At 47.4% G+C, this 21,763-nt stretch overlaps 1 protein-coding gene across 2 annotated transcripts in view; it reads right to left on the reverse strand.

The window, feature by feature from the left end:
- Positions 1 to 21,763, reverse strand: part of PTPN3 (protein tyrosine phosphatase non-receptor type 3) — a 104,209-nt gene that overhangs the window by 25,884 nt on the left and 56,562 nt on the right. Inside the window, exons 11-18 of one of the 2 annotated variants that reach the window (XM_088018730.1) lie at positions 20,975 to 21,038; positions 19,281 to 19,453; positions 15,937 to 16,071; positions 13,489 to 13,665; positions 4,641 to 4,827; positions 4,396 to 4,473; positions 3,272 to 3,328; positions 2,098 to 2,254 (exon numbers count right to left, since the gene is read on the reverse strand). In XM_088018730.1, coding sequence (XP_087874856.1) covers positions 2,098 to 2,254; positions 3,272 to 3,328; positions 4,396 to 4,473; positions 4,641 to 4,827; positions 13,489 to 13,665; positions 15,937 to 16,071; positions 19,281 to 19,453; positions 20,975 to 21,038 — 1,028 coding nt within the window. The remainder of the gene's footprint in view (positions 1 to 2,097; positions 2,255 to 3,271; positions 3,329 to 4,395; positions 4,474 to 4,640; positions 4,828 to 13,488; positions 13,666 to 15,936; positions 16,072 to 19,280; positions 19,454 to 20,974; positions 21,039 to 21,763) is intronic. The other variant, XM_028108769.2, reaches the window with a different exon arrangement.

The following is a 21,763-nucleotide window of genomic DNA, read 5'->3' on the forward strand; positions in this document are numbered from 1 at the left end:
TTCTTCCACCCAACTGTCTCCCCTCCTCTATTTCTTTCTCAGGTCCCTTTCATTTGCTTCCTTAAAACAAGTATTTTTCATGGGCACTTTATGACCGCTTTATCCCACAGAGCCCAGTCAGCCTCTCCCTCAAGGCCATCTTTAGGTGGGAGGTTCCCAAGTAAATGTATCAAGTCCTAACACCTCCTCTGGGTTCAGTCCTACCTCGTCAGTACAGATTCTCCCTTCCCATCAGACTCCTCTGGGTAAAGGCAAACCTGGGATCTCCCCCATCCCTGCCCTATACTAACTTCCTCCCCAGTCTCATGTGCCTCTTTCTGTCCACTGCCACTTTCTTCTCCGATCTCCCAAACTGGAAACTTTGGCATCATCTCTCAATTTTCCCTTTTCACCTAGGAAGGGAAGTCACTCTTACTCAAAAGCCTTCAATGGCTCCCTACTGCCTTCAAGACGACAAGAAAGAAGAAGGAAAATAACCACGGCATTTTCCCACATAGCTGAACTGAATGTTGAAGTAGCTGCCATTGTCCCCATTTTACAGTTGAGGAAATGGACTATCAGGGTGAAGAAGTTGTCTAAAGTGTCCAAAGTGACCCAGACTATCAGGGGGTGGGGGGGGGCACAGACAGGAGTCCAGTCTACATATCTCTGATCCAAAAGACCACATTCTTTCCACAGACCCTGGAAGCACACTGCTTCTGTTGTTTTGTAAGGATATGATTTCTGTTATGTCTGCTACTCCCTATGCTGTTTACTTATTTTTCATTCAGTCAATTCATTTTTACTTAAATGTTTATTTAAAAAACAAACTCCTTATCATTAGTTCTAGACAGCCTGTGGCCCTGCCCTTTTAGCTCTAATAGTTTACAAGCAACCATTTTTCCCTCTCAGACCAGCGCCAGCCCCTGCCACGGGCTGGTGGAGGACTCCCCTCCCCCCGCCTGGCCTGAGGACTCTAGTCCGCACCGCCCCCCCCACCAGGATGGTCCGCATGCCCCGGGGTGCATCCTGTGAGGAGGCCTACTCCCCATCACTGGATTCGTTTCCCATCATTAGCCAGTCTGTGACTTGGTTTCCTCATCCCTTCCCTCGTACTGACCTAAGTACTGATCTAAGAGGGTTACGTAAAGCCATAGGCACAGCACAGGACCCTTTGCCTGGTGCTGCTCGACATCAGCAACTATGGCCCCTAAACACTGAACACCGGCCTGGCTGGGCGTGGCGTCGGTGGTTGGCGGGGCGGGGGCGGGGGTGTCGGTAGGGATCTGGAGAGATGGGGCAAGGCCTCACACTCGCAGCCAGCTCTGGGCTCAGAGATGTACGGGTACAGAGGGAAAGCAGGCACAGGGGTCTGGGGACTGGGCATACAGACACCTGTGCAGCCAGAACACAGGTTGCGCAGCCGGGCCTCAAATCACACACTTCATCTCCCTTCAGTATTTTAAACCTGGGCAGAAGGATTCAAGGACTTGGCTTGTTTTACAACCACCACCACAACAACACAAGTCATGGTATTTAAAAGAAGCCATCCTTCAAACGCCTGCCTGGTATCAGGAAGCATTCTAGGTGCCTTCCAAGTCTAAGCATCAGTCCGTCTTCACAAGAACCCCGTGACGGAGTGGTTACTGTACCCTTACCCTACATCAGAGGGAACTGAAGCACGAACTGGGCAAGAAACTTGCTCGAGGTCCCTCAACCCAGTAGTGGTGGAGGTAGGATCACCCCGGATGCTCTGCTCTACTGACTTCAACAGAACCCGATCCTTCGTGAAGGGGCTGAAAACACAAACGTCTGCAGGGCCAGGCAGCTGAGAGAGGGGCATGATGCAGGGGGAGCCAGCCTGGGAGGGATCAGGGCTCATGTCCCGTGTAAAGGGGGTGGGTGAGTGCTGCCTACCTCCAGAGGGCTGGCCACCAGGGGCTGGGCCCTGCGTGGGCAGATCTTCACATTTTGCAAGTGAGAAGTTCCACATCTTGGTTGTGAAGCGCAAGTTCTTGATTGTCCAATGTTGGCTACAGGCTCAACATTTTCAAAACCATGGAACGGGCGAGATAGGGCCCCACCTCGCTAAGGCTCCTCCCCTGCGGTGGCTGTTACCTTTTCTCCTGATCACCAGGGCCAGCTCCCGCGTGTGGGACTCCCGGCTGGCTTTGATGAACATCACCACTTGGTCATGAGTGTGTTCTGAGATATCCCGGCCATTGATTAACACAATTTGATCCCCTTCATTCAGCTTAGGAATGCAGGTGTCTGCCTGGGTAGAGAGGAAAAGCGAGTTTCTTCGGTTACCATAACACAATCCTCAAGGGCAGGACATGGATGCTCTTGGAGTCCAGACACTTGAGACCATGTTTGAGTTCTCTTCTCCCTCGGGTGTGACCATGCCATTATTTTTCTATCCGCTGCTATGCTGACATGGTTGTGGGTTGTGGGATTGTAAATGGTCATGATGTGAGTCACGCAGCATTTCAGAATAAAGCTACGAAACTTACTGAAGCCATTCCTCTATGATAGCCAATCTTCACTTATTACTGTAATGTAGTAACTGTGAGGCTTCTGAGCTTTTGTTTTCTCGATGTGCTGTTAGAAAATGATTTGTCAGCCAAACGTGTTTGTCTATCTTGCAACAGAGAAAGCCTCTGTCAGCATAAGACCAACGGCAGAAACCAGCATGGAGGGAAGCAATGCACTGAACAGTGCAGGAACAGAAGCCTCTTAATTTGAAGAGGCCATAAGCAGTAAGAAAAAGTAAACTACATGCTTGAGGACCACTTACAAGTAAAACTCCCAACCTGGTTCCTTCTTAGGAGACATAGTGACTCTTTGCTGCTTACTGCTCTAGAAAAGCAAACCCTCTCCTGAGGAGGCTAGACAGAGGGCAGAGGGCAGGGTGCTGGTGGTGGGATGGTGGGTTTATGTGCACAGAGTGAGCAGAGAAACATACTCTGTGCCTCAGTTTCCTTTTCTTGAAAGTACTTCTAAATTTTAATGTGCACATGAATCACCCAGAAATCTTGTTAAAAGTGCAAATTCTGGTCTAGGAGGTCAGGTGGGGCTTGAGATTCCACATTTCTAATGAGTTCTCAGGTGATGCTGGTGCTACATGGACCAGCAAAATTCTGGAAAAAACATGGATTCCATTCTCTCTTTCCATTTATACGCATGCATTGACACACGCTCTTTGTTGCTGGTAAAGAAACAGCACACAGAAATAGAAATGTTAGATTTAACAGAAAACGAACGTAGGAGAGAACGAAATGTGTTCACTTACAGGTGACTCTGGGTTTATCCTTGATACCACAAGAGGCATCTTTTGATCCACTCCTCCCTATAAACATGTTAAATTGAAAAACAAAACACTTGAATAGCTCATAGCAACAAAGACACACAGATACCGCTGACACAGGGAGGGCTCCAACTTCACTTTAACCGATTCTAATCCCAAGGGTTGGCATCTTTTTGGGATTACAAGGTCCCTGGCTCGGTAGGGTCCAGTGGGATAACCAGACGACTGCTCAGAAGCCTCTCACTGCCATCCCCACATTCCACGAACTAAAGATGTGCTCGGAGGGTCAAGCTTCTTTTTAAAAACGCAAACATCCCCAGAGGACTCCACAAGCACAGCCTAGAAGTGCTGCTGGAAAGGGAGTTTTCCGCATCAGAGGGAGAAGCTGTAGAAAAAGTCACAAGCTGTGAGGGCAGGTCCTCAGCGGGGTGCTGGGGTAGAGGAAGGGGGGTCTGAGGTGGCAGCTGGGGGAGTGGGCAGCGGAGACCACCTGCCCTCATTCTGCTCTAGAGCAGGGGTTAGGCAACTTTGTAAAGTGCCCGAGGGTAAATATTTTAGGTATCGGAGAGGGGGCTCTGTTCCAATTGCTCAACTCTGCCACCACAGTGTGAAGGTAGCCGATAACTACTTGTAAAATGAATGGGTGTGGCCACGTTCCAATAAAACTTTATTTGCAGAAACAGATGGGATGTGACTTGTGGGCCAAAGCCGGCAGAGGTGGGTGACGACCCTGGAACTTGCGCTGCTATTCTCTCTCATCGGCTTTAGTGATGCTGATGGGTTCCCTCAAAAACCCTTCTTCTGGAGGTAGAGCTACTTGGCCAACTGTGTGTCACCTCTCTGAGCCTTAGTACACATTTATGAAACGGGTTTAAAAATACCAACTTCACCGATTATAAGCACTCAATGAGGTGACATAAAGAAGTGCACAGTGAGCACCAAGCACAGAGTAGGCCCTTGGCGTGAGGCAGCTCTATGGCCACATTAAAAACTCCCCAATTCTGAGGGCTGAGTCAGTTTCCTCATGTAGACTTAGGCATGCAGCACACTCCTAACGGAAATTTAAAAGCCATCTAAAGATGGCTTCCTTATAAAGACACACAACATACCTTCAGATTAAATCCAAATTTTCCATCTTCATCTGGCGTGATGCGGATCAAAACTAAATAGCCATCACCATTATCATTCTGGAAAATGTTGCAAAAATGATTATGTTACTTCTCTCTCCTGTGGGTGGTGAGGAGATATTTTCTCTTGGTCCTAATTACTTAAATTGCCCATGAGGTGCCTGGGCACAGGGAAGCCTGGGTGGTCGCCTGCCCCCTCCACTGCCACAGGACCCAAGTCCACCCACCTTGTCACAGTAGTACTGGCTGGAGTCCTCGGTGGAGCCCCCTTTGGTCACCCTGTGGAAATCCTCTAAGAACTGCTGATCGACGCCATCTGGTGAGCAGGAGCCTGGAGCATTTGAAGATGGAGACACAGAACTGGATGACTTCTGGGTCAGGCAGCTTTGTGCTGGATTGTTCTCGGATATACTCCTTCATTATGGGGAAGGAGGAGATATCTTAATAACTGGATCAACATTTTAGCAGAGCAAGCATTACTGACTGTCAGGGCCTGGCATCCCAGGGCTGTCATGAATCCCTGCAACCTTAGGAGAGCTCTACAGGTCAATCCCAGGGCTCTGGTACACCCGGCGTCCACGGGCCGCCCTTGCCCTTGTCTGGCCTGAATATCATCAGCTTTAGTTTTGGGGAAAAAGGCAGGAGGGCAGGGAGGATCCAGGAGCTGCTGAAAACTCAGCTCCCTTCCCAGCTGCTCTGAAGGTGACAGGGAAATGTGCCCAGCTACTCTGGTGGCTTAATTACTGAAGCTCATGCAGATGCATGCCTCCATCCCTTCTAAAAGCTTTTCCCTCCCATCTCATTCCTGCTCTTAGCTCTGTGTCAGTAGGACTCTTGGCTACCGACCCCCCCCAAATGGGACTAATGTTCCACATCCAAGACAATTTATATTAATCCTAGTTTGCATTATTTCCCTGTGATCTCCATTAATTGCCTAAAATGAGATTACACTTTTTTCACCTCTAATATATACCCTCCCGTGGCCATTCACATTTAAATGAAGATCAGGAAGTTCCTTGGTTATATCAGTCACATCTCAAAAATGCTCAGGAGCCACACAAGGCTTATGGCTCCTGTTTTGGATGGCATGGTTACAGAACATTTTTTTTTTCAGATTTTATTTATTTATTATTATTATTAAAGATTTTATTTATTTATTTGAGAGAGAGAGAGAGAGAGAGAGAGAGAGAGCACAGAGGGAGAAGCAGATTCCCTGCTGGGCAGAGAGCTGATGTGGGGCTTGATCCCAGGACCCTGAGATCATTACCTGAACTGAAGGCAGATGCTTAACTGACTGAGCCACCTGGGTGCCCTAAGATTGACTAATTGATGAGAGAGAGAGAGAGAATGAATGAGCAGGGGGGAGGGCAGAGGGAGAAGCATACTACCCGCTGAGCAGGGAGCCCAATGTGGGGCTTGATCCCAGGACCCTAAGATCATGACCTGAGCAGAAGGCAGACGCTTAACCAACTGAGCCACCCAGGTGCCCCCAGAACATTTCCATCAGCACAGGAAGTTCTACTAGACAGTGCTGTCTTAGAGAATTACAGACGATGAGAACTGAACAGACCTCTGAAGTCCTCTGGTCCAACTCCCATTTCACAGGTGAAGAAACTATGGTCCAGAGAGGCTGAGTGACTTGCCCAAGGGCGATCAGCTTTCCCCTCACTTAACATACAGAATCTGATGGACCTGGGTCCTGGAGCATCTCTTTCTTCTCTGGGCCACACCAAGTCTGTTCCTAAGACCCCCTCCGCCCCACCACAGAGGGCCACAGGGATTAACCATCTCAGCTGTCACACTCGACTTCTCTGCATCACACACACCCACATTATCTCCCCTCCAGAGTCACAGGCCTAGCAAAAGATGCCTTAAAATGCCTACAGAATATAGGGTTTTCCTTACCTTCTACAGACTCTGCCACATTCTAACCTCAAACGGACTTAAGAGATGACAGAGGAGAGTAGACAAGGCATTCAGTGACACATAACAGACAAAAGACAGGTGCTGCTGCCTCATTAAATTTTTATCTCAAACCCTTTTCTGCGGATTTTTCATTAAATTGGGGCTTCTCTGTTTCTTAGCAAGTTCAAATGATCTTACTCTAAATATAAAATCTGTATCATAGTCACACAATAATTCACAATCTCAATTTATGTGAATATAAAAATTCAGTGACAGACCAGTGTAGAAATAACAGCGATATGCAAGACTAGAGTTTGGCACTATGGCTTTCGAGCTGCTGGGTTAGGGAAGGGTGCTATGGATGGGAAGGCATTTCAGAGACAGGGTATTTTGGAAGTGAAGCTGTATGCCAGTGGTAAGTTTTCAGAGTGAAGATGAACAAATCTTTAATTTACTTAAAGCTTTAAAAAAATTACCCCCAAAAAGGGTAACTTGGCCAGTTTCATGTTTATATGAGCACCCCCTAGTGGCAGAAGGGGCAACTGCTTGGCAGTTGCCAGACAAAAATCAAGCCAAACCCGGTTTAGGAAACACTATTTCCAGTTCTAGGGGTGGAAATGAACCTTTAATATGAAGTTGCAAATAGCAAACACACTTCAAACGTTTGGGAGACTCTGGAGGGTGATAGTGACAGAAAGGGTGAAGGGCATATAAACAAAAAAAATCCAGAAAAGCAAAGTGACAGAGCAGAAGAGAACAGACTAATTTCAGTAAAAGTCTAATTTTATATTCATTATATTTAATTTCTACATTTTGAATGTGTGGCTTACATCATATAAAGTTTTGAAGTATTTTTCTTTTTCAGTATAAAATGTAACGGTCTAACACAGCCCACAGTGCTAAAAATAATATATTCCAAGTCATTGTGTGCCCAATCCTATTTTCTAAGTAGGGATAGAGAGGTTACTTTTAGAGAGCAATTTATTAAACATATGACGATTTTTTTTTTTTTTGGCTGATCAACTATGTACAGACGTTCCCTGTAGGCTGCAGTAACGTTCTGCTCAGCGTGGAGGATGGACAGACAGATGGTGAGGAGGACATCAAATGAGAAGCAACAAGAACATGGCAGCTGGATGCAGCACACGGATGCCAGGAGCCAAAATGCCAAACCAAGTGGGCTTCCTCCCTCCTTGGGGCAGGAGATGAGGTGCTACTGAGGGAGAGCCTGGTGGGTGAGGAGGGACGAGGGGAGCTGCCAGAGGTACCTGGGTTCTAGGGAAAGGAGTGAAGAAAGGGGTAGGACGAGCCAAAGCAAGAAGCCAGTGTGGGCTGACAAAGCCAGTAACTGGGAAGAAGGTCTCTCCCCAGGGCAGGGAGGGGGCACTTGTCAGAGGAGGGGAGACACGGTGGGGGGGGACTGTCACTGCTGTCTGGGATCCAGAGCAGCCAGGGAGGGCCTGTCCACCTCCAGCTCCCTGGGGAGACAGGGGCAAGGACAGACTGACAGGCAGACCAAAGGGTATTCACCTTCAGGAAACAGATGCTTCAGAACTCTAAGTGCCCCTGACTACAGGTATGAAAAACAAAAGCCATTAGAATTCATTCCTCAGCCAAAGAAATTATAAATGGCAGGACTGCCCATGAAAGAAAGACTTCTACATCGTGATGCTTTTATACCACGCTTCCGTAAGCCCTACGAAAGGACAATGACCTGCACCCTCAAGCCTGTTAGAGGGAGCAATGTCGTGCTCCACAAAGGGCGTCCCGGCTCTAACCGGGCGCCCGGTGAGGAGGTGTGTGCTGTATGGGTGTCACAGAACAGGGGCCATTTGCTGTGACATTTCTCTCTTGAGTCTATGAGCTTCTTCAGATTGGGAGAGACCTTCGTCCACTTCTTCTTTCTCTCCTATCCTAGGGCACATAACACCCGGCCAGGCACGCAGTGAGAGCTCAAGCAATGTGCTCAGTGAATGAAGAAGAAAACCACCTTACTCAAGTACCTGGGCTTGGCTGAATTACTCTAGAAGAGCACAGAATTCACTCGATCACCTGGAAGCTGGCGGGGGAGGGGTGGTAAAAGGTTAGCTACATAGTTCTTAGCTTCGGTGAGCTCAGAGCTTCTGAGAACGTCACGTTCATCTAGGTCCCCTGAGGATCCTGTTAAAACGCAGACTCTGAGATTCAGCAGGCCTGGGGTGGGCCTGAGGTTCACAATTCCATCAAGCTCTCAGGAGATGCTGATGTTCCTGAGCTATGGCCAAAACGGGAGTGTGAGGGGCTAGAGAGAGCTCAGGGTCTAGTTTGAGAGAAGACATAAAAGTATAAAAATAAAGAATATCATCATGTTGCACTGGAGATGCTCAGATGTCTGGGGTACAGTGGGAGGCCAGGAGAGCCTTCACTGAGGCACTGGGTCTGGAGTTTGAGAGACGACTTAGCAGGAGTCTGAACAGGTAGCTGAGAGGGAAGGAGAAGGTGGTCTAGGAAAAATACTAATAACAAAAAAGACAAAACAGCAGCATATGCAGAGGCATAAAACTCTGAAAAAGCACAGGGGCATGACTTGCTGGGGCACAAATTTCCCAAAGAGAAGCCTGTTGGCTTGTGAGGAGGAGACCCAAGGCTACGGGCATGATCGCGATGGTCCCCATGACTGAGGATGGTGGCCGGCCGCGGGCCGCACAGTGGCATGGTGCAGGGGTGCAGTCTGAGAGCGGTCTGGGAGGAGGATTCCTGAGGTGAGGACCTCGCAGAGGAAGGTGGAAGAGAAGGAGGCTAGGATGGCTCCAGTTTCCAATGGGTGCAAACAGGTGGTAGCGAAATGCAGTCCCCACTCGCCAAGACCGAGGGGGAGCCACCGGTGGGACAGGAAGACAGTGAGTGGGGACCGGGGTCCCTGGGGTTTAAAGTGTCGGTCACACATCCACATGCAAGCGGACAGATGCCTGGTGGAGGACAGGCCAGGTGCAGGGAAGAAGAACACAGAACCGCTAATGCAGCCCCATGGTGGGCGGGCCTCCTCTGACAGAGACCCTTAGACGTACACAGAGTCATGCTCTAGTCCAGGACTGACGTGCAGAGAACGGTGACTAGCAGGCTGAAGGGTGGCCTGTGGCCGACGGGATGGGAAGTAACTTAAAGGAGAGTCAACAGGGGATGTCAGGGAGAATGAGAAACGGACGCTACCTGCGCTGCCCAGGAGCTCCAGGCAGGGATCTGTGGACGGCAGGGCTCGTGCTGGGCCAGCGTCCAGGACAAGGCTTCCTGCACAGGCCGGACAACGGGGATGCCCAGCACCAGGTCAGGCTGCCACACTGCAGGACAGCTCCCGGCCGCCGGCGGGGCGACTGGGTGGCAGGGCTGGGGGCGTTCCTGCACGGCCGGTGTGGCTCCACAGGGCATTCCCAGAGTCCCTCTCAATGCGCAGAAGTTCTTAAAAGCATTCAGTAGTGGTGGGTAAACAGACACTATAAAATGTACCATTCCACCCTTTTCTGAAGTGTATAGTTCCGTAGCATTAAGTGCATTCACATCGTCGCCTGCACAGAGTTTTGAGATAAAAAATGACAGCCGCCCGTGTCCCCTGGAACAAGGCAGGCTCTAAAGAGAGAAGCAAGCAAATATCGAGGCATCACAACACAGAGCCCCATGCCCTTGGAGGACCCACCAGGACAACTGTGGAAAAGCAGCAACAAAGAAGTTCTTCAAATACAACCCTCCATTGCGCCGAAGTGGCTTTTCCACCAGCCTCTGTTCTGCAAAGTCACTTTTCCTTTAGGGAACCTCCCCTCCCATATTTTCTCGGTGGTAGGGAGTGGTGGGTTTTTTTTTTTTGCCATTAAGAAAACTTCCTTTCCTGCAGAGTTCCACCTATGCTCTGAAGCAAGCAAAGGAGCACGGAAGGGCTGAGAGAACCCTGGGAGTAACGAAAGAGTACAGCGGACTCGGGCACAAAGCAAACTGCCAAGGATTCATAACTATAATCATAAACTTGGCTGTGCTGCTATAAATACGGAACAACCCGGACGGTGACTCATCCGCTAAGAGAATGTTCAGAGAGCCTGAGCCGCGCCACTCTGGGTTGAGAGCCAAAGTCTATCTGCTCTTTTTCTTCCTTTCTCTTTCTTCTTCTTGTTTACATGGGTACGAACGTTACACTGAATTCTCCTTTCTACAAGGAACCCTCCAGACTGTGATATTATTCTTCTGATTTCTGACAGAATACTTCTTTTTGCCTCTTAGCACAAATAGGCTGTATAAAATATGTCAGACATTTCTTGAACACCTTGCAAATAAATACGCACTCAAGTAACTACCCTGGGTTTTTTTCACCAAACACAGACCAACCTTGCCTGCTTGCCTTGGGCAGTGGAGGGCCCCTAGACTCTTGTGGGGGGCAGCTGCCTCTGAAGACCCAGCGGGAGGCAGTATCCTACCAGCAGGAAGGGGTCCCCCACCTGAGGAGGTAGGGCCTGTCATTTTTCACCTGCTCACCCCACTTGCTGCGCACGGCCGTTAACGTGACTCCGTAAGACACATCTATGGGCAGAGCCACGACAAGGAAGGCTGCCTCCGAATCACCATTATTTGCCACTTTGAACATTTAGGTGCAAAATAAAAAGTGCCCCAGGATGACACATCTTACAAGGTCTCATGGAGGAGTTTCAAAGAATTGATGTGCCATGCATAGGGGGTACATGGGGCCTGAAATTACTTGAATCAAACAGGACTTAAGGAAGTGAATTTTGAATCTAATTTTAATGAGTGTAAATTCTTTTTTTTTTTTAAGTAGATTCCCTGCCTAGTGTGGAGCCCAATGCAGGACTTGAACTCATGACCCTGAGATCAAGACCTGAGCTGAGAGCACGAGTGAGCTGCTTAGCCAACTGAGCCATCCAGGCACCCCTGAATGTAAATTTAAATAGCTCTATGTGGCTAGTGGCTTCTGTGTTGGACAGTGTGAGGGTCTAGCTGCTGCACGATGCCATGATGTGGGTGGCAGGCCACAGCAGGAAAATCTGACATGGGACATGTAATTGTGCTTCTCAGGACCCTCAGACCGTTCCCCAAACTCTTTCCTTTTACCAAAGTGGTAGAAGATGCAGTGCTGAAAGCTGACAATGTGCTATTTGCCCGGCTGGCCTGGCGGCCCCTAAAAGCACACACTTGTCTAATTTGCCTTGATGTTCCCTCCGTGAGCAGCAAAGGGTGTATATGGTGTGCTACTGTGCTCAGCAACGCATGCAGCCTTGGAAAACATCCACACCCTACCGGACAGACTCCATCTCTCTCTACCCGGCACCGATCAGTACTGCCAGTAGCACTTTCTGTGATGATGGAAAGGTATCTATCTGTTCTGTCCAGCGCGGTAGTTGCTACCTACATGTGGTTTTTGAGCACTTGAAATGAGGCTCAGATGACTGAGGAATGGGATTTAAATGTTAAGTAACCTAAATCTGAATAGCCACACATGCTTAATGGCTACGGCACTGGACCACGGGAGTCTGGATGGTCCACAATTCCATGATGGGACTGCAAACCACAAGAGGAAGGGCTGACATGGAGGGAGTGAGACTGAGCTCCCCAGAGCCCTCAGTTCGTTTCCCAAACCCTCTTTCTCCTTTCCCCAAAGCTACAGAACCCCACCCCATCGCCAACTCAAACTGGCTCAAGTCATGCATGCCTGCATTCCTGCCTTGTCTATCTAGATTTGCAAAACCATGGTGTCACACAAAGGAACTCACACCCTTCCACACTGTCACTTCAACAGGGCTGCAAGTTGGAGCAAGAGATAGTGATCATTTCAACAAAAGCATCATCTGAGCTCAAGTCACAAGGAAACAGTGACCAGAGGATTATTTAACCAGAGGTGTTAAGAACACAGATAAGCTGGAAACCATGTTTGCTGCGGTCACCAGAGAGGTAGCAACCTCACACATAAGGAAGAAGCCAGATTTGCAATTCACCTGCGATGTCTAGAATACAATCAGGGTGCGCTGAATGCCATAAACCTAGCAGCTAGAGTGGTAAAAATTTACAGATAAACTAAAGTGCCTTCTCGCTAATTCTGTGCCATTAGGGGAGGCATTGTGTTTCCTTATTATTTCGGGTATAGTATGGCACTTAAACAGCATCAATACCAAACGCCTACGGTTGACTTCCTAATGGTTGATACAGTCCTCTCATACTTCAGCTTAAAATGTCATTTTATTTATGATTAGGTCTGTCCACCTCAAAAACTTGATTTGAGATCGCTTACTCTAAAATGTACAGAGTAGAGCTATGAATTCATTAAGGAAAAAAAATAAGAGCCATGATGGTGATTTATATAACAATAAAAAAATAAAAAAAAAATAAGAGCCATGAATAAAGCAGGGAAAAGTAGGCACTATCTCAGGAACTGGAGTAAGGGAAGCCAATGCACCGCGCCTAACGTGGAGCTCTGAGTTCTTTGCCAAATCAGGACCGAAGGGAACTAGTGATTTCGATACAGCTTATTGAATAATCAAAGAGCTCCAGTACTTTTGGAAAGACGTTTTTTCCCCTGGCCTTGCGACGGGAAGGGAGTTTGTCACATTTAAAAAAGGGAAAGTGGGGACATAAAAGAATTTAATGCAAACTGTCAACAAAAATTTAACAAAAATGCAGGAGATGGTCTATGCGTGTTTTTGCTTTACACTAATGATTCATTAAAAACAACCCCCTCTCCCCAAAAAACCCTGAGGGCACACTGTAGATCTGAGAAGGCTTTCTGTGGAAGGGTACAAGTAAGCCTATCTCCAGCGATCTAGAAATCTTGCAGTGGTTAAAACTTTGGCAATCTAGAGAAAAACTACTATTAAGGTTAACATATCTATAGCTCTGGAATGGGAACTGATCTAAACGGGGCTTTGCTCATGAACTGGAGATGATTCAAGGCAGCTAACATGTCTGTGGAGAGTAGGTCTTTGTCATACACAAAAAGAAGCGCAAGCTCGAGACCCCAGGCATACAGCTTGTCCCCCTGCGGCGGCAGGGACAGTCTGATGTATGCTATTATCCCGGCAGAGAGCAGCCTAGGGAGCTGGCTGCAGGCTCCAGCCCTTGACTTAAATGGCCATCTCTGGGCCTGAGCAAATTCCTCAACAGCCAAAACAAGCAGATACAAAGAAAGAACATGTTTCTTACTCTCGGTGCAGGCTTCGGTTCTGAGAAACCTCGGATTCACTGTCTTTTGGGGACAGGGAGCCCTTGTACGTGTAAAATACATCTTCGGTTTCGGTAATGTAGGTCATCTCGTTCGCAAGGTTATCGGCAGAAGAGTGCCGAGGCTTTCGGATTTCGTGCCGGAGCCGAGGACTTCGCCTGTGTGGGGGAAAGGTCAAGTGTGAAGTGTTGAAAGCAGATTCCACTTAAAAACTTTACCAGGCATTAGGGATCTAACTTTGTGCCCTGACCTAAGGATGCCTTGGCTGATGCTGTTGTAAATTGAGAACCGGTTAACCCATTACTACACCAGAATCCACCCAGGGCCATGAGTCCTTGATACCCTCAGCCCCTGTGCTGTAACCCCCAGAACGGTAGCCTCGGCTGTAAAAACAGGCAGATGAGATTAATTTATGCCCCTTGGGAGGCTGTGAGTGTTGATTTAGGGTGAGTTATTCTTCTAGGAAGACTCAAGCTCTCAATGCCCAAATAATAGACCGTACTGATTACTGATCAATTCTTTGGATTCATTCGAACACCAGTATTAAGTAATGGGTTTAGAAGCCAAAGTACAGTTTTTGGCAAAACCGAAACCTTACTTCAACTACATCCCTTCATGTGAATTTCACTTAATCGAAGAAGAAATGTTTGTTTGTTTTTTTTTTTTAAAGATTTTTATTTATTTGACAGAGAGAGCAAGAGAGCACAAGGAGGGGGAGCAGCAGAGAGAGAGGGAGCCCGACACGGGGCTCAATCCCAGGACCCTGAGATCATGACTTGAGCCGAAGGCAGATGCTTCACCAACTGAGCCACCCACGTGCCCCAAAATGTTTGCTTTTAAAAATGTACCCTGTATGCCCTATTAGACGGGCACGGCAGTACCACCCTGTCTTTAGGCAAGTCACACCACCTCTCTGGGCCTCAGCTGTACATACCTGCTCCTGAGAACGAACCAAATGAAGCAATGTTCTCTGGACGCCTGCTGTGGCCCCTGGGCATCGGCTCCTGCAGTGGGTGACCCCAGGCTGCTGAGCCTTCTTCTATTTTCTCTCCGTTTTTCTAGCTTCTTCTTCCTTAGCCATTTCTCCTGGACACTGTCAGGGCCTCCACTATTCCCATTCCCCCGGGGCCCAGGTAATCAATAATACTGTGTCCAGAGTAGAGGAGGAAGGCTCGTGACTCCTCAGGAGGGGACCTATAAATAGCAGTAAGAGCTCCAGGCCACGGGTGTGGTGACATCAAACCCCCGCTGTTCTCCTGGATGCTGTCCTGAGCCTCCGTTCCTGGGCCCTGGCATTGCTGCCCCAGCGGCTTTCAAACAAATTGAGCTGCTACTTTACAGCATAGATTTACCACTCTAGGATGAAGTGCCTAAATCTTGGGAAACCAAGAAACATATCTACTCAGTCATGCTATGACTTCTAACACTAACTACCATCAGCATCTCTGCCTAGAGCATTTGGCCCCGGGCGGCGGGGGGAGTCCTCACCCAGCGGCCCTGCACAGCAGCCCCGTTTTGTGCCTGTTAGAATCTCCCTTAGTCCTAGAGACCCCTCCTTGGTAATTCACAGGTCCACCTGCATCTTTTGTGACATGAATACAAAGCCATACTCTCCAGTCCAGTGTGGAGCTGGGGTAATGTTTCTGGCTTGGTTTCCCTTCCTGCAAGACGATGCCTGGCCATTTCAGACCCATTCACAAAACTGGCCTGATGTCTCTGAGGAACAACATTCTAATATAACAACAATAAAAATTCCACCCGATTTTTTTTTTTTTTTCACTTACAAAGCACTTGTACACTGTTAAATCACTTGTGGTGATTTTTTTGAACACTTTGACAGATGGGAAGACTGAGACCAGAGAGGTAAAGAAACTTGTGAGTTAACAAAAGAGTCCAAATCTGAGTCCGGGTGATGGAGCTACACACTGCCCTTCCCACTTTGCCAACTGCCACTTTCTTCCTTTAAAGACAGGCTACTTCCCCAAGTGTATCTGCTACTGCAGCTGAGGACCACACATCCTACACTGCAACCCTTTACTAGGTTTCCCCAAAGCTTATTTTGTGTGATGTTAACGGAACACAGATAAAGTAAAGCTCAGTGTGCTTCCTTATCACAAGACTCCCCAGAACATTAATATGCCAGTGTGTAGTCTAATTCCAAGAGGGGCGTTTCAGTAGGCCGTAGTTCTCAAATTCAGACCAAATAACTTTTTAGTAAAAAGGACATCCCAGCATCACACACTAAGGAAAATGTTTAGCTAGGCTTGCGCATGTCATGAAAACAGTAAACTGTTCATTCCGCAAGAGCCAAGCATGCGAACGTAAACTTTGATTGCGGGCCACCTATATTGTGAAAACTTAGGAAGTTGAGTTTTTTAAGAGAGATCAAGTGTTTACGGGTGGGTAGAACAAAAAAAAGGCGGACGTACCAGTTGGGAGTGATGGGAGGGGACCGAGAAGGCAGGCTCTTGGTTTCTAAGTGTTCCGCTGATAATGATCTCCGCATGGCTGGGTTCCACACCATCCCTCCAATCACCTTTTTGCAATACTGGTTATTTACAGACCTGAAAAACCAGAAGCAAGGTTCACTTTCTACATGGACAGACGTGTTCAACGAGAAATTACACCATAAGAGAAACAGTCTGTCCATGCTCCCTCCCTGGTGGAGGGCTGGTTGGCACCTGGATGACACCAGCCAAGGTTACAAAGTAGAGGTACGAGGTCCAAAGTAGTTCCCTTCTGTCCTGGCCTTCCCTTGTCGTTTCTTCTCTTCTGGTGAAAATATTTTCTTGGGCCCTACTACTGCAAGCGATGAAGTTGCTCTCAGAATATAACCAAACCTTACCACGAGATGAGAAGGCATTTTCAGGATAACATAGAAATACAGCTCAAATAACTTCAAGGAATTTTCACATCACTCACAATGGCATGAATACAAACATTAACCATCCTTCCAGGAAGGTGCTCTTCAACATCCTAGCTGGCAGAAGCCATTAGCTATAAATCACAGATAACTCTTTGAAAGAAGGCCCGAAAATATGCTTCGGTGTTGGAGTTCCAGGCCACGTGCTATCTGAATGGGCCTCCCTGACGTTAACTTTCGTGTTTTATTTATACCTAGAGAATTTAAATCGTAGTTACCTAGACCCATCAAGGAATGAATTCTTTGAAAGGATGGGGTTTGAAGTCAGTTTAAAGGAAACTCAGTTCTGCCATTCCTACATTTTAAACAATGTTTTAATGTCTTATCAAAACATTCCACGCATTTCCTTGCAGCCAAACAAATAAACAAAAAGAGGACAAAAACCCCAGAAAAACATGAAACTCTCCCTAGAATATCAATGTACTAATTTACAGTAAGAAATACCATTGTCACCCTGATCAAAACATTCACAGCAGCATCACTAACAGAATCTACATCAGAAAGCAAATTAGCGTTGATTGAGAACATTGCCTCAGAACAAGGGGAGCAAGCGAGAGGATTTAAAAGTTTAATGTCACAGTTCCCTAAAGTATGTGTCACAGGTTATTAATAGATACTTTTATGGGGAAAAAAAAAGTGTTCCATTGTCCCTTAAGCTTGCAAAATACTGAACAAATTCTTTTTATATGGAACCTCTATTAGGAGGCCCCACATGCAAAGATGTAGGTGTAGCTCTAAGGTTGGGCAAATCATGTGAACTAGGCCTCAGTTTTCTCATCTATAAAATGGACACGGTGAGGGCTGAAATTTGCAATACAATGAAGTTGGTCTTAGTAGTAAAGAACTGCTGACCCGTGCCCCTGAATCACCGATATCCCAATTGACCCCCCCAGTGGCAGGTCAAAAATGGCTCAAGTTCTTGGACTCTTGAATGTGGGCTGGCCTGTGACTGCTCTGACCAAGAGTAGCTGTGCCAGTTCTGGGCCTGGCCTCGAAGATGACTGGCTGCTTCTGCCCTCGGAGCCCTGAACTTCTGCGTAGGACACCCAACAACCGTGCTGGAGAGCCACATGAAGAGGCCCTGAAAACAGAGAGAAGTAAGGGGTCCAGGTGAGTCCAGCCTTCCAATCATTCCATCAAGCATGGGAGCCAAGTCATCTTGGATCCACAGCCCAGCCCAGCCACCAGCTGCCTATCGCTGAGAAACCCCAGTCTATACCGCATAGAGCAGAAGACGTGGCTGGCCAAGCCCTTCCCAAATTCTCGATCCACAAAATCTTGAAATGGAACAGAAAGATGGCTCTTTTGTTTTTCAAAGATTTTATTTATTTGAGAGAGAGAGAGAGAGCACCCATGCATGGGGGAGGAGCAGAGGGAGAAAGACAAGCAGACTCCGTGCTGAGTGTGGAGCCCCACGCAGGACATGATCCCATGACCCTGAGATGATGACATGGGCTGAAATCAAGAGTTGGATGCCAAACCGACTGAGCCACCCAGGTGCTCCAAGATGGTTGTTTTATGGTACCAAAATAGGGGTAGTTTTTTCTCTCACAATGGGTAACCAGAACCTGCCCACCTCACCCCCAACTCTATGTTGGCTATATTTTACAGAAATGAGGAAATTCAAACAGTAAATTCACATTGAAAGTGACACAGGCAGGATCTGAACTCAGTCTTCTCAGCAAAGTCCATGCTTTCCACTGCTCACTATCCAATCCTGTCAGCTGGCCCCGAAGGCTTAGGTCCAACTAAAGTGAACAGTCAATTCCCATAAGTTGTGTTTGTGACACGTTCCATGAGAGCCACTGAATGTATAAAGTACTAGAAAATATTATGGGAGCTGGAAACTTTGAAAATATATTTGTTCTTGGTTCATCAGAAGCTGAGAAAGAACACTTAGCACCATAAATACTATCACTGATACTAACAGAAATTCACTGCTTATTGAATCTATAAAAAGCTACCTAATGATTATCAACATAATAGGAATGTCACCGGAATAGTCTGATACAGTCCCACATATCAGATAATGGCTCAGACAGGGGCCCTGTTTCATTAGTAACAGCCACATCAACAGCAATGCAAAATTATGAAAACAATTTTTCAAACCAACCAACACAGTTTACAGTAACTTGGTAATTTCTGCTAGATCTTGTACTTAGAGGGCAGTCTTAGAATAAATACACAAAAATATAAACTGCAGGATTAGTTTAGGAATATACTTTAGAATTAAAATTTTAGGAGAGTAATTTCTTTCACTGAACTACTCATTAAATATTCTGATTATCATTCCCATAGATATTAGTACACATGGGATTTAAATATAATTTAGATATAATTAAGTATGTGCGTGGTACAAAGTAAACATTCAATTGCCAGTTTTCATGATTACTGTTATTTTGTGATTGTGATACGCAGTATATCCCAAAGCCACTTGACTCTGAGAAGCTTTATTCCTGCTCATTCATTATTCGGGAGCACTGCATGGAATTAACATTCTGTGGGAGAGGATGTCTTAGGAGCATGACAACCCTCAGAGTTATGGCCACGTGCTCCCCTTATTGTGACATGGTGTGGGACTAGTTGTAATTTGGGCTGCTTAGGTGCTCCCAGGGTAGCTGAGTTGTGGAGGTAGAAACGAAGGATAGGAATATGGGCAGTAACTGAGTATGCACGGAAGGAGATACTATTGCCCCTGGAGACACCTTCAGCCTGGGGGCTCCGGCCCTGGTGACTGGGGCCCCTGGATGACGGCATCCCCTTCCCCCCGAGGATGTCCCCTACCTGGAGGTGACCAGGACATATTCACATCTCAGTCTACTGTGGATACCGTCCCTAAAGAATACTCACTTTTTGGGGTTCCTAGAGCCCATAGTCCAGTACTGAGACAGAACATTCTTTTCCTGAGGTAGCAGCTTCTTTGCCTGAAAGAATGTATGATGCTCGACACAGGATTTCCACAAGTTTTTGCAAGATCGGTAATTTAACATGTTGAAGGCCACGATATGTTCCCTGGATTCAGTCTGGGAGGAAAAACACAGAGGTTTCATCTGCACAGATGAAGGAGCAAAGGCTCACAGGGATTCTATGCCCGCATCGGCGGTCATCAGCTAAGACGTGACAGACAGCAGAACACCAGCTTCGAAATGCCTGAGGCCACAAACCAATGTTACAGGAACAGTCAGAAGCAGGGTCTGTTAACCACCTTATTAACGAGGTAAAGACGACCTGACTCTACTCTTTATCATCACTTGTGATCCTTCATGAAGACTCCGATTTCCAATGTGCTTACATTCCTGGGTTGGATATATTTGGAGCAACCAGAAAAAGGCTGTGTGATACATCTCTTTCAAAATTTAGCTCTGGGAAAATCTCTCCTGAAGAAATAACTCTTCCATTTATCTGAAACTTAGAGATCTTATAAGCCTTTGGATTTCTGTTTATCCCCCAAGCACGGAGTTAAATCAAGCCCTCAGATATCATCACTTTAATCATTTCCTGGACCTCTACTCTACCTAAGTTTTCTGTTTTCATGTTAAATTGCCACCTCGTGCGTTTTGGGGCCACCTTCGATCTTGCAATCAGGGTGTCAGGAGACCCAGATTCTAGTCCTAGTTTGCTCTGAGCCTGTGTCCTCATTTCCATGTGTCCTTTAGTGTCCTAATTCCATGCTAGGTGAAGCCATTTTAGGAACCTATTATCTCTGAAACCCTGGGAAATGAACATAGTGACAGTAAGTGAAAAACGCAGAGCATTAACAGGACAGAGCGTGGTGTTGTTGAAAGATCAGGAGTCTCGGATTCAAATTCCAGTTCCTCCCTCGGTAGCTGTGGAAGCCTCAGCTTGCATACCTTCAAGTCCTCTTCTTCACCCAGAGTAATCCGGAGAGCAGGGGTCTCCTCTTAGGAGACACAGGCGAAAGTTACTGTGCACTCTATTATTTTTTTTTTTTTAAAGACTTTATTTATTTGAGAGACAGAGAGAGAGAGAGAGAGAAAGAGCGCAGAGCCCGCCATGGGGCTCGATCCTAGGACCCCGAGATCGTGGCCTGAGCTGAAGTCAGACACTCAACCGACTGAGCTACCCAGGTGCCCTTCCTTACTGTGTATTTTAAACACATAAAGGGCAGGGCCTGCTCTTGCCGACATTTACTGCTACTCTGAGAGGGCTCATGCCAAGTGCTCTGACCAATGCTCTTTTACTTAATCTTCTGGATTCCCCGAGAGGCAGGTGCTACTGCACTGCTGCAACAAGGTAGCTCGGGCTAAGGGAGGTGAAGGAACCTGCCCAGCCGGTCAGTGGAAGTGGAGCAACAAGGATCCAAATCCATCATCACTGCCTCCCAAGCAAGTTATGTGTCCAGCCTGATAAGCACAGTGAATTCTACAGGGCACTCTGGACTCCGGCATCCATTTTCTGTCCAGCACATGCCAGGCTCTCTCTCCCCGGTCACACATACGGCCCAGCTGCCTTCACCTGCTGCAGAACGAATGGCTGAAGTGACTACAAACACAAGAAACAAAGCAAGCGTGGACGTAACTCACCTGTTTTTGTCGCTGATGTATAAAGAACTTTTTCCTCTTGAAAGAAATTTTTAGAATGTTCACCCTGCAAGAAAGCAAGCACACAAAATGCACTTAGGGATCAGCCGGGTGGCAGCTGATGCATCTCAACATGTGTCCTCTGCTCCTGACCATGAGGAGCGCAGGCTCGAGGCTTCCCGGGGTTGACCTCAGGGTAGAAATGATGGCGGGCCCGTCGCCTCAGCCAGATACCAAGGAGCTGACTGAAGCCAAGTATCACACGAGGGCCGCTGGACTGTGATGTAACTTTTAAATGACAAGAACCACGGGCAAAGTGCTCTCTTTGCAGTCAGCTGCTTTGGTGATGCCCAGGGAGGACAGCTGAGGGCAGCGTGGAGCAGAGGGACAGAGAACAGCCAGACAGATGTGGGTCCACGTCCCAGCTCTGGCACTTACTGGCCGTGTGTCAAGTAGCTCCTCTACAGTTTGCACAAGAACACGACCGTAGCCCCCACAGTCAGTATTTTTATATACCAGGTCCCCTACTAAAAGCTTTACTAGCAGTCCCTCAACTAAGCCTTGCAACAGTCCTGAACTGTATGATTACACCCAGTTTTCAGATGGCAAAACTGAGGCTCAATGACCTCACCTAAGTGCTCAAGATCGTTCAACTAGGAATGCGTGGATCTGAGCCTGTGCTCTCAAGTCCTGCACCGCGAAGTCCTTGGAAAGTACTGCCTTTTTCAGAGCAGTCTCGTGAGGATTCAAGTCTGAACACTTGGTAAAAGTCCAGCTAATAACCAAGGAACC

The sequence above is a fragment of the Eumetopias jubatus genome, unplaced genomic scaffold (genome assembly GCF_037043125.1).
Source record: "Eumetopias jubatus isolate StellerSeaLion01/CBP00866 unplaced genomic scaffold, mEumJub1_p1.0 scaffold_15, whole genome shotgun sequence".
Lineage (NCBI taxonomy): Eukaryota > Metazoa > Chordata > Mammalia > Carnivora > Otariidae > Eumetopias > Eumetopias jubatus.